General features: G+C 43.4%; 1 protein-coding gene across 1 annotated transcript in view; it reads right to left on the reverse strand.

The window, feature by feature from the left end:
- The window catches only part of LOC127198736 (mucin-16-like), a 234353-nt gene that overhangs the window by 132791 nt on the left and 88718 nt on the right, over positions 1-12844 (reverse strand). The window contains 3 exon segments of the mRNA XM_051156780.1: positions 4467-7564; positions 7566-10910; positions 11002-12164. Coding sequence (XP_051012737.1) covers positions 4467-7564; positions 7566-10910; positions 11002-12164 — 7606 coding nt within the window.

Raw genomic sequence — 12844 nt, forward strand, 5'->3', positions numbered from 1 at the left:
CAACAGGCTGGTTGATCAGTGGAATCGAATCGAAGACCCAGATATGAATCCACACACATATGGTCACTTGATTTTTGACAAAGAAGCCAAATCCATTCAATGGAAAAAGGATAGCATCTTCAACAAATGGTGCTGGTCTAACTGGAGGTCTATGTGTGAAAAAATGAAACTGGACCCATATTTGTCACCTTGCACAAAACTCAAATCCAAGTGGATTAAAGACCTCAACATAAAACCAGAGACACTAAGCCACTTAGAGGAAAAAGTGGGAAAGAGCCTGGAACATATTGGCCCAGGAGACAACTTCCTGAACAGAACACCAACGGCCCAGGCCTTAATGTCAACCATTAATAAATGGGACCTCATGAGGCTGAGAAGCTTCTGTAAGGCAGGAGACACTGTCAAGAGAACAAAGCGACAGCCTACAGACTGGGAAAAAAAATCTTCACCAACCCTACATCTGACAAAGGTCTAATATCCAAAATATATAAAGAACTCAAGAAATTAAATACCACCCCACCAAATAACCCAATTGAGAAATGGGGCTTGGAACTAAACAGAGAATTCTCAACAGAGGAATATCAAATGGCTGAGAAACACTTAAAGAAATGCTCAACCTCCTTAGTCATCAGGGAAATGCAAATCAAAACAACTCTGAGATTCCATCTTATACCCATCAGAATGGCTAAGATCAAAAACTCAAGCGACACCACATGCTGGCAAGGATGTGGGGAGGGAGGAACACTCCTTCATTGCTGGTGGGAATGCAAACTAGTACAGCCACTTTGGAAATCTATCTGGTGCTATCTCAGAAAAATGGGAATAGGGCTTCCTCAGGACCCAGCTATTCCACTCCTTGGAATATACCCAGAAGATGCTCCAGCACACAACAAGAAACTTTGCTCAACCATGTTCATAGCAGCCTTATTCATAATAGCCAGAACATGGAAACAGCCTAAGTGTCCCTCAGTAGAAGAGTGGATAAAGAAACTGTGGTACATATACACTATGGAATACTACTCAGCTATTAAAAACAAGGAATTCCCGAAATTTGTGGATAAATGGATTGAGCTAGAAATGATCATAATGAGTGAGTTAACCCAGAAGCAGAAAGAATCAAATGGTATATACTCACTTATATCTGCATACTAGCCCAAGGGGCATGTCACACGAAAGCCTTCACTTACCAGGAGACTGGGACAGAGGGGAAGGCATCCTATTGGGACTCTAAATGAGAGACGCATGGGAGAATAGCAAAATAAAAGGATACAGAGGGTCCTAGAAACCTACAAGTAGAACAATATGATAGGCAGATTTGGACCTAGGCTTCCTGCTCAAACTAAGGCACCAGCCAAGGACAATACAGGAGGTAAACTTTAAACCCCTTCCCAGATCTAGCCAATGGTCAGAATATTCTCCACAGTTGAGTGGAGAGTGTGATATGACTTTCTCACGTACTATGGTGCCTCACATTTGACCATGTCCCCTGGAGGGGGAGACCTGGTGGCACTCAGAGGAAGGACAGCAGGTAGCCAAGAAGAGACTTGATACCCTATGAGAATATATAGGGGGAAGTGATCCCTTTTAGGAACAGTCATAGGGGAGGGGAATAATGGGAAAATGGGGGCGTGGGAGGAATGGGCGGATACAAGGGATGGGATAAACATTGAGATGTAACAAGAATAAATTAATAAAAAAAATTAAAAAAGATCAAAATAACTTGAATATTATCTGACCACAACAGAATAAGAAATTAAATTTTCAGCAAAAACTCTAATAGTTATATAAGCTTTGGAGATTTAAAAACTCATTACTAAATTACAAGTGGTTCAAAGTGAAAACAAGAAAGAAATAAAAATTATACATATAAATGAAACACAGCACAACAAAATTTCTGGGAGACATTAAAAACATTCCCCTGAGAGAAATTTATAACTCTAGGTACCCACATTAAAAAAATCATAAAGAGCACAAAAATGCCTTAATAATACAACTCAAAAAGTTGGAAGGGCAAGAATTACATCCAGACCCACTTGACACATAGAAATAATAAATATCAGAAAGAAAACAATGCAAAAACTCAACAAATCTAAACCCTAGTTCTTTGAGAAGATAAACAAAAATGAAATTCCTTTGTACAACTCACCAAAAGAAAGAGACTACTCAAATGAACAGAATCAGAAATAAGAATGGAAATACTATAGCGGATACCTCTTGCTATTGCCTTGAGTTGCCCTGAGACATGAAAGTGAGTCCCTCTTTGCTGAAGACACCACGCACTTCAGGCACAGGACCCAGAAGATCCTGAGCTGGAACTGATCTGAATGCTCCTCCCTGAGGACTAGCTTTCATGGTAACAGAGGGCACTGTGAAAGATTTCAAAGAAGAAAAGCAATGAACTTTCCTACCCCTCTGTAATGCCTATGAACCACAGCTACTACTACATTGTTCAATAACCTTATGAGCAAAGTAGTGGCATGCATACCTTTGTGGTAACTAATGGATCTCTATTTAGAATTAATACCTGCTCAATAAGAGGTAAAATTTGCTTGGTATTAGAAACTTGGTAATGGAAATAACCTCCAGGAAAACATACAACCCAAATTTACTAAACCAGCATAATCCAAAACAAAAATCAAAACCTTTTCCTTATGCCCAAAGATAAGTGTAGTCCCCACCTCTCATCAAGGAAACTTCTTTATGTAACAGAGAACATTTCAAAGAAAATAACCAATCAAAATGCAGAGTTTTGGGGCCAAATTCTAATGGATACATCTACAAATTATTCCAGTGCCTAAGACCTGGAGAACATTGAGGAAAACTGTGGGCATAAGGATTTTACTAGCCAGAGAGGCATGGAGTTGTGAGATTGTATGTTAGTAATGTCAGAAGCTACACTCACCTCCCCCGCAAAAATTCCCACCAACATGACTGCCTAAATATGAGCTGAGCCAGGACAACTACAGAATGTCAAAATGGATGGCAAAGATCACAGGTCCTTAATCCTGCACTAAGAACAACAGATAACTAAGAATTACTCAGAGTAGAACAGGGAAAAATCACATGAATTGGTTGTACAACACTAAAAGATCAGTTCCTAAAATATGAATATATTACACAGATTCAGTAGGTTATATTTAGGGATATATATACATATATGTATATATGAACGAATATAACAACAACTAATGAAATAAGATGCACAAATTTGAAAAACAAGTAGAGGTTTATGGGAGGGTTTGGAGGGAGGATTTGGAATGGGAATATGTTTTTTTTTTATTTTTTATTATTAATTTATTCTTGTTACATCTCAATGGCTATCCCATCCCTTGTGTCCTCCCATTCTTCCCTCCCTCCCCTTTTCCCCTTATTCCCCTCCCCTATGACTGTTCCTGAGGGGGATTACCTCCCCCTGTATATGCTCATAGGGTATCAAGTCTCTTCTTGGCAACCTGCTGTCCTACAATTATATTATAATTTCAAAAATAGAAGGGAAAAAATCTCAATTCAAAATTTAATAAAAAGCCCATAGCTCTTGGGGTTGTAAAGAGAGATCTATTGGTAAGAGCGATTGCTGTGCAAATTTTAGGGCCTGAGTTTAAATCCCCTGCATCCACGCAAAAAAAATTTGGCTTAGGTATATGTGTGCCTGCCACACCAGAATAGTGATGTGGGTGGAGACAGGAGGATCTCTGAGAGTTCTTCGTTGCGAGTCTAGTTACAAGTTCAGTCAAAGACCTTAAGGGAGTAAAGTGAAGAGTGATAGAGGAGAATATCTGCTAGTCTCTTCTTGTGTCTGAATGCAAACACTCCACACATAAACACACACACACACACACACGCGTGTACTCACATGCTCACACAAATACATGCACACACACACAAACAAAGAAGTAAATAAATCTATGAATAAAATAAATTAATGGATCACCCATTCTCAGGCTCAGGGTACATTGTAGAAGAGGGTAGAGAAAAAATATCAGACTCAAAGGAAGAGGTTTTGTGTTATGAAAGTGTCTTCAAGGTACCCCATGATTGTTGCCATCTTGAACTCACAGCAGCTGTAACTATCTGTATAATAGCTGCTAAAAGATACAGCACATAAAAAAGAAACTAATACAACCACTAATAGTTGGGAGAAATGTAGAATGAGGAATTATTGCTTACTATGTAAAAATTTTTAGTTTGGGATGATTAAAATTATTTGGAGGATTGTGGATATGGCTTAGTGGTATAACAGTTGCAAAGTATGTGAGGACCTGGATTCAATCTCCAACAATCCAGGAATATATGAGAATCTAAAATCTGCCTGACAACTGAAAGTGGTGGTGGTTGTATAACACTGTACATGGAACAATACTGAATTGCACACCTAAAACATATAAAGGGAAAACATTTCCATTGTAAACACATATATTATATGTGTATATATTATATATTACCATAGTAATAAAACTTATGCTTACTTGGTATTGAAGTAACATTCTCAGGGGACCACGTGGACACTCTAGATGTGGTCAGAAGGGCAGATGAACTTCCATGCAGTGTAGTTGAGGGCTTAGTCCCAATGGGTATTGAGCTTGTGGTGGCTAAATGAATGGTTTCACTTGTAGTTCCCAGCTCATCGAGTGGGCTTGTTGAAGACTCTGATGGTATCAAGGTCATGGTAGGGCTTATGACATCAGTGACAAAATCTGAAAGTCCAACTGTAGTGAAAGATGGTGAAGTCTCTATCCTCTGTGAAGTTGCAGTGCTAGATTTATTAGTTGTAGGAACACCAGGTAATCCAGGGACACTAGAGGACATTGTCAGAGTATATTTTGCTGAAGGACTGGAAGCCCATGATCCTGTGGTGCCTGGTAAAACAAGGGAAGGGGTTACAGTTTGAATGGTTGTGCTTGTCTCAATCTCTGTGTGGATGGAGAGAGAGGTTCCTTCTTCAGAAGCAACAGATGAAAGAGTTGTGGCTGAAGTGGTCTCTACCTCAGAAGCTGAAGAAGTAATATCTGATTCACTATAAGAAAATGTGGGCATTGTTCTGGGAAGTGGTGTGCTAGTCTCAGCAGAAAGAATAGGCCATATTTCAGTTCTTCCTGTGTCACCAGGTAAAGTTGACAGATTGGAAATGGTTGAAGTGGTTTCTTTGCCAGAATGGGTGACCCAGGAGGCTGTGGTATCTGTTTGATCTGCAAGAACAGTGAAGGTTGGAGTTGTTGTATGTATCTCTATTGAAGAGGGAGGGGCCAGTGATGTCATCATTTCTGTTATACCAGGAAAGATAGAAAGAGTAGAGATACTTGGACTGGATTGGTCCCCAACATGGGTGACCGGTGACATTGTGGTATACGGTTCAGAAGGAATAAGAGTTGGTGAGGACATCAATTCTGGAACACTCGGTGAGATGTCTGTTGTGAGAATATTCAAGGTGGTTTCTCCTTCAGGAGGGGTGGCCATTGAGGTTGGGATGTCTGGTTGACCTGGAGAAGGGTACATAGAGGAAGATGCTGAATGGCTTTGTGAGCCAGAGCTGGTGACTAGTGATTGCATCTTTTCTGTTACACCAGGAGAAAAAGCCAGAGTGGACATGACAGAACTAGGCTGTCCTTCAGTAGAGGTGACCAATGAAGTAGTGGCTTGTTGTTCAGAAGAAAAAAAAGATGATGAGGTCACCATGTCTGCAATAGTATGTGAGATGGTAGTAGTTAAAACACCCACAGTGACTTCTCTTTGAGACTGAGTCACCAAGGAGGGTGTTGTCTCTGGTAGACCTGGGGTAGAAGCCACAGTTAGAGTCATTGGATAGACCTCTGTGTCCAAGTTTGTACTTAGTAATGATGTTACATCTGTTATACCTACAGAGATTGACATGGTAGACATATTTAAACTGGGTGGTGTACCAGCATGGGAGAACAATGATTTTGTAGACAGTGTTTCAGAATAAGTGTGATTCTCAGCTTTGGAGGTCATAGTATCTGGAACATTAGGTGAAATGGTGGTAGATAGAACCCCTAGAGTATTTTCTTTTTCAGAATGGGTGACCAATGGGGCTGTGGACTCAGGTTGACCTGGAGAAACAACCGGAGGTGCAGTCACTGAGTGGCTTTCTGTGCCAGAATTAGTGACCAGTGGTGGTATGATTTCTGTTATACCTGGAGAGACACCAAGAGTGGGCATGGCTGCACTGGGCTGGTCAACGACATGGGTGAGTAATGGAGCTGTCGTATGTGGTTCAGATGGAAGAGGAGTCGGTGAAGTCATAATTTCTAAAAAACTAGTTGAAATGGTGAGAGGTAGAACCCCTGAAGAAGCTTCTGTTTCAGAATGACTGACCACTGGGGTTCTAGTCACAGGTTGGCCTAAAGAAACAGGCAGCATTGAAGTCATTGCATAGCTTACTGTTCCAAAGTCACTGAATAATTCTGTGGTCATTTCTGTTATACCTGGAGATATAGGATGAGTAGACAAAGATAAACTGGGCTGTCCCCCACCATGCGTGGCCAATGATGTTATGGTCTCTGTTTTTGAAGAAGTGTGGTTCTGAGTTGGTGATGTTATCAGGTCTGGAGCATTAGGCGAGACATTTGTAGGTAAAACCTCTGACATCCCTTCACTACCAACATGGGTGAACCATGGTTCTGTGGATTGCAGGTGACCTAGGGAAATATCCAGAGATGAAGTCTCTAAATGCCGTTCTGTGCCAGAGCTGGTGTCCAATGACGGTTTGCTTTCTGTTATACTTGGAGAAACAGGCAGAGTAGACATGACTGCACTCAGCTGTCCCCCAGCTTGGGTGGCTAGTGAAACTGTGGTATGTAGTTCAGAAGGAATAAGAGTTGGTGAGGTCATTGTTTCTGGAACATTAGTTGAAATGGTGGTAGACTCCGCCCAGGAAGTGGCTTCCTTTCCAGAAGGGGTAACCAATGGTTCTGTAGTCCCTTCTTGGCCTGTGGATACAAGATCAGTAGAAATCATTGTGGAGGTTTCTGTGCCCAAGGGAGTGAATAGTGCTGGTGTCCCTTCTGTTATGCCTGGAGAGACTTCCTGAGTTGATAGATATAAAGTGGGCTTTCCCTCATGATGTGTGACCAAAGATGTTATGGTCTGTGTTTCTGAAGAAGTGTGGTTCAGAGTTGTTGATGTCACCATGTCTGGAGCACTAGGTGAGATGTTTGTAGAAAGAACCTCTGAAGTCTCTTCACTAACAGGATGGGAGGACCATGAAACTGTGGTTCCAGGCTGACCTAGGGAAATATCCAGAGTTGATGTCTTTAAATGTCTTTCTGTGCCAGAGCTGGTGTCCAATGACGGTGTGCTTTCTGTTATACTTGGAGAGACAGGCAGAGTAGACATGACTGCACTCAGCTGTTCCCCAGCATTGGTGGCTAGTGAAACTGTGGGATGTTGTTCAGAAGGAATGAGAGTTAGTGAGGTCATTGTTTCTGGAACAATGGTGGTAGACTCTGCCCAGGAAGTGGCTTCCTTTCCAGGAAGGGTGACTAATGGTGATGTAGTCTCTGTTTTTCCTGTGGATGAAGCCACAATAGAAGTCACTGTAGAGGTTCTGTGCCAATGCAGTGAATAGTCCTCGTGTTCCTTCTATTATTCCTGGAGAGACAGCCAGAGTTGACAGAGATAAAGTGGGCTTTCCCTCATGATGTGTGACCAAAGATGTTATGGTCTGTGTTTCTGAAGAAGTGTGGTTCAGAGTTGTTGATGTCACCATGTCTGGAGCACTAGGTGAGATGTTTGTAGAAAGAACCTCTGAAGTCTCTTCACTAACAGGATGGGAGGACCATGGAACTGTGGTTCCAGGCTGACCTGAGGAAATGACCAGAGCTGAAGTCACTGAATGGCTTCCAGTGCCAAAGCTAGTGACCGGTGATGGCATCAATTCTGTTATACCTGGAGAGACAGGCAGAGTAGACAGGGGTGAACTGAATTGTCCCCCATGGGTGACCAATGAAACTGTGGTATGTGTTTGAGAGGGATTATGAGTTTCAGAGGTCATCATTTCTGGAACATTGGTTGATGATGTTGTGAGTTGAACCCCTGAAGTGGCTTCTGTTTCATAATGGCTGACCAGTGTGGTTGTAGACTCTGGGTGACCTGAAGAAACAGGCATGGTTGAAGTGATTGTAAAGCTGTTGGTGCCCAAGTCAGGGAATAGTGATGGCGTCATTTCTGTTATACCAGGAGATATAGCATGAGTAGACACAGATAGATTGTGCTGTCCCTCAATATGAGTGACAAATGATGTTATGGTCTGTGTATTAGATGAAGTGTGGTTCTGAGTTTCTGAGGTCACCATGTCTGGAGCACGAGGTGAGATGGTTGTAGTTCGAATCCTTGAGGTCTCTTCTCTACCAGGATGGGTGAACCATGGAGCTGTGGACTGTGGGTTACCTGGAAAAGCATCCAGATGTGAAGTCTCTATATACCGTTCTGTGCCAGAGCTGGTGACCTGTGGTGGTATGGCTGTCATACCTGGAGAAACAGGTAGTGTAGACATGGCTGAATTGTGCTGTCCCCCAACATGGGTGACTAATGAAACGGTGCTATGTGGTCCAGAAGTAATAAGAGTAGATGAGGTCCTTATTTCTGGAGTTATGGTTGAAATGGAGGTTTGTAGAACACCTGAGGTAGTTTCCTTTCCAGGATGGGTGACCCATGTGGTGCTCTGGATTCTGGTTGACTTGAGGATACAGTCAGAGTAGATGCAAAGGTAGAGGTTTTCTGTGACCAAGTCAGTGAACAGCTCTTGTGTCACTTCTGTTATACCAGGAGATATAGGATGAGTAGACAAAGGTAAACTGGGCTGTCCCCCATCATGTGTGGCCAATGATGTTATCGTCTCTGTTTTTGAAGAAGTGAGGTTCAGAGTTCCTGATGTTACTATGTCTGGAGAAGTAGTTGATTTGGTTGGAGAAGGAGCCACTGATGTTTCTTCCCTACCAGCATGGGTGAACCATGGGGCTGTGGATTGCAGGTGACCTAGGGAAATATCCAGAGTTGATGTCTTTAAATGTCTTTCTGTGCCAGAGCTGGTGTCCAATGATTGTATGATTTCTGTTACACTTGGAAAGACAGGCAGAGTAGACATGACTGCACTCAGCTGTCCCCCAGCATTGGTGGCTAGTGAAACTGTGGGATGTTGTTCAGAAGGAATGAGAGTTAGTGAGGTCATTGTTTCTGGAACATTAGTAGAAATGGTGGTAGATTCTGCCCAGGAAGTGGCTTCCTTTCCAGGAAGGGTGACTAATGGTGATGTAGTCTCTGTTTTTCCTGTGGATGAAGCCATAATAGAAGTCACTGTAGAGGGTTCTGTGCCCAAGGCAGTGAATAGTGCTGGTGTCCCTTCTGTTATGCCTGGAGAGACAGCCAGAGTTGACAGAGATAAAGTGGGCTTTCCCTCACGATGTGTGACCAAAGATGTTATGGTCTGTGTTTCTGAAGAAGTGAGGTTCAGAGTTGTTGATGTCACCATGTCTGGAGCACTAGGTGAGACGTTTGTAGAAAGAACCTCTGAAGTCTTTTCACTAACAGGATGGGAGGACCATGGGACTGTGGTTCCAGGCTGACCTGAGGAAATGACCAGAGCTGAAGTCACTGAATGGCTTCCAGTGCCAAAGCTAGTGACCGGTGATGGCATCAATTCTGTTATACCTGGAGAGACAGGCAAAGTGGACAGGGGTGAACTGAATTGTCCCCCATGGGTGACCAATGAAACTGTGGTATGTGTTTGAGAGGGATTATGAGTTTCTGAGGTCATCATTTCTGGAACATTGGTTGATGATGTTGTGAGTTGAACCCCTGAAGTGGCTTCTGTTTCATAATGGCTGACCAGTGTGGTTGTAGACTCTGGGTGACCTGAAGAAACAGGCATGGTTGAAGTGATTGTAAAGCTGTTGGTGCCCAAGTCAGGGAATAGTGATGGTGTCATTTCTGTTATACCAGGAGATGCAGCATGAGTAGACACAGATAGATTGTGCTGTCCCTCACCATGAGTGACAAATGATGTTGTGGTCCGTGTATTAGATAAAGTGTGGTTCTGAGGTTCTGAGGTCACCATGTCTGGAGCACGAGGTGAGATGGTTGTAGTTTGAATCCTTGAAGTTTCTTCTCTACCAGGATGGGTGAACCATGGAGCTGTGGACTGTGGGTGGGCTGTGGAAGTGTCCAGATTTGAAGTCTCTATAAACTGTTCTGTGCCAGAGCTGGTGCCCAGTGGTGGTGTGGCTGTCATTCCTGGAGAAACAGGTAGTGTAGACATGACTGAACTGTGCTGTACCCCAACATGGGTGTCTAATGAAAAGGTGCTATGTGGTCCAGAAGTAATAAGAGTAGATGAGGTCCTTATTTCCGGAGTTATGATTGAAATGGAGGTTTGTAGAACACCTGAGGTAGCTTCCTTCCCAGGATGGGTGACCCATGGTGCTCTGGATTCTGGCTGACTTGAGGATACAGTCAGAGTAGATGCATCTGTAGAGGTTTCCGTGTCCAAGTTAGTCAACAGCTCTTGTGTCACTTCTGTTATACCTGGAGATACAGGATGAGGAGACAAAGATAAATTGGGCTGTCCCCCACCATGTGTGGCCAATGATGTTATGGTCTCTGTTTTTGAAGAAGTGTGGTTCTGAGTTGGTGATGTTATAAGGTCTGGAGCATTAGGTGAGACATTTGTAGATAGAAGCTCTGACATCCCTTCACTATCAGCATGGGTGAACCATGGTTCTGTGGATTGCAGGTGATGTAGGGAAATATCCAGAGTAGAAGTCTCTAAATGCCTTTCTGTGCCAGAGATTGTGTCCAATGTTGGTGTGATTTCTGTTATACTTGGAGAGACAGGCAGAGTAGACATGACTGCACTCTGCTGTCCCCCAGCATGGGTGGCTAATGAAAACTGTGGTATGCTGTTCAGAAGGAATTGTTTCTGGAATATTAGTTGAAATGGTGATAGGTACCACCCAGGAAGTGGCCTCCTTCCCAGAAGGGGTAACCAACAGTGCTGTAGTCTCATGTTGCCTTGTGGATACAGGCACAGTAGACATCACTGTGGAGGTTTCTGCGCCCAAGGTAGTAAACAGTGCTAGTGTCCCTTCTGTTATACCTGGAGAGACAGCCTGTGTTGACACAGATAAAGTGGACTTTCCCTCACTGTGGGTATCTAATGATGTTATGGTCTGTGTTTCTGAAGAAGTGTGGTTCAGAGTTGTTGATGTCACCATGTCTGGAGCACCTGGTGTGATGTTTGTAGACAGAACCTCTGAAGTCCCTTTACTACTGGGATGCATGAACCAGGCTATGGTTTCAGGCTGACCTGAGGAAATGGCCGGAGTCAAAGACACTGAATGGCTTTCAGTGCCAAAGCGAGTAACTGGTGATGGCATCAATTCTGTTATACCTGGAGAGACAGGCACAGTGGACATGGGTGAACCGAATTGTCCCCCATGGGTGACCAATGAAACCGTGGTATGTGTTTGAGAAGGATTATGAGTTTCTGAGGTCATCATTTCTGAAACATTGGTTGAAGGTATTGTAAGTTGAACCCCTAAAGTGGCGTCTGTTTCATAATTGCTGACCAGTGTGGTTGTAGACTCTGGGTGATCTGAAGAAACAGGCATGGTTGAAGTGATTATAAAGTTGTTGGTGCCCAAGTCAGGGAATAGTGATGGTGTCATTTCTGTTGTACCTGGAGATATAGCATGAGTTGGGACAGATAGATTGTGCTGTCCCTCACCACGAGTGACAAATGATGTCATGGTCTGTGTATTAGATGAAGTGTGGTTCTGAGGTTCTGAGGTCACCATGTCTGGAGCACGAGGTGAGATGGTTGTAGTTCGAATCCTTGAGGTCTCTTCTCTACCAGGATGGGTGAACCATGGAGCTGTGGACTGTGGGTTACCTGGAAAAGCATCCAGATGTGAAGTCTCTATATACCTTTCTGTGCCAGAGCTGGTGACCTGTGGTGGTATGGCTGTCATACCTGGAGAAACAGGTAGTGTAGACATGGCTGAGCTGGGCTGTCCCCCAACATGGGTGACTAATGAAATGGTGCTATGTGGTCCAGAAGTAATAAGAGTAGGTGAGGTCCTTATTTCTGGAGTTATGGTTGAAATGGAGGTTTGTAGAACACCTGAGGTAGCTTCCTTTCCAGGATGGGTGACCTGTGGTGCTCTGGATTCTGGTTGACTTGAGGATACAGTCAGAGTAGATGCAACTGTAGAGGTTTCTGTGACCAAGTCAGTGAACAGCTCTTGTGTCACTTCTGTTCTACCAGGAGATATAGGATGAGTAGACAAAGATAAACTGGGCTGTCCCCCATCATGTGTGGCCAATGATGTTATGGTCTCTGTTTCTGAAGAAGTGTGGTTCAGAGTTCCTGATGTTACTATGTCTGGAGCAGTAGTTGAGATGTTTGTAAATAGAGCCTCTGATGTCCCTTCACTACCAGGCAGGGGGAACCGTGGGGATGTGGTTTCAGGCTGGCCTGAGGAAAAGGCCAGATGTGAAGTTGCTGAATGGCTTTCAGTGCCAGAGATAGTGACTGGTGATGGCATCAATTCTGTTATACCTGGAGAGACAGGCTTTGTGGACATGGGTGAGCTGAATTGTCCCCCATGGGTTACCAACAAACCTGTAGCATATGTTTGAGAAGGATTATGGGTTGCTGACATCATCCTTTCTGGAACATTAATTGATGATGTTGTAAGTTGAACCCCTGAGGTGGATTCAGTTATAGAAGGGTTGACCAGTGTGGTTGTAGTCTTTGGTTGACCTGAAGACAAAGGCATGGTTGAAGTGATTAAATAGTTGTTGCTGCCCAAGTCAGGCAGTAGCGATGGTG

This window comes from Acomys russatus, chromosome 14 (assembly GCF_903995435.1).
Source record: "Acomys russatus chromosome 14, mAcoRus1.1, whole genome shotgun sequence".
NCBI lineage: Eukaryota > Metazoa > Chordata > Mammalia > Rodentia > Muridae > Acomys > Acomys russatus.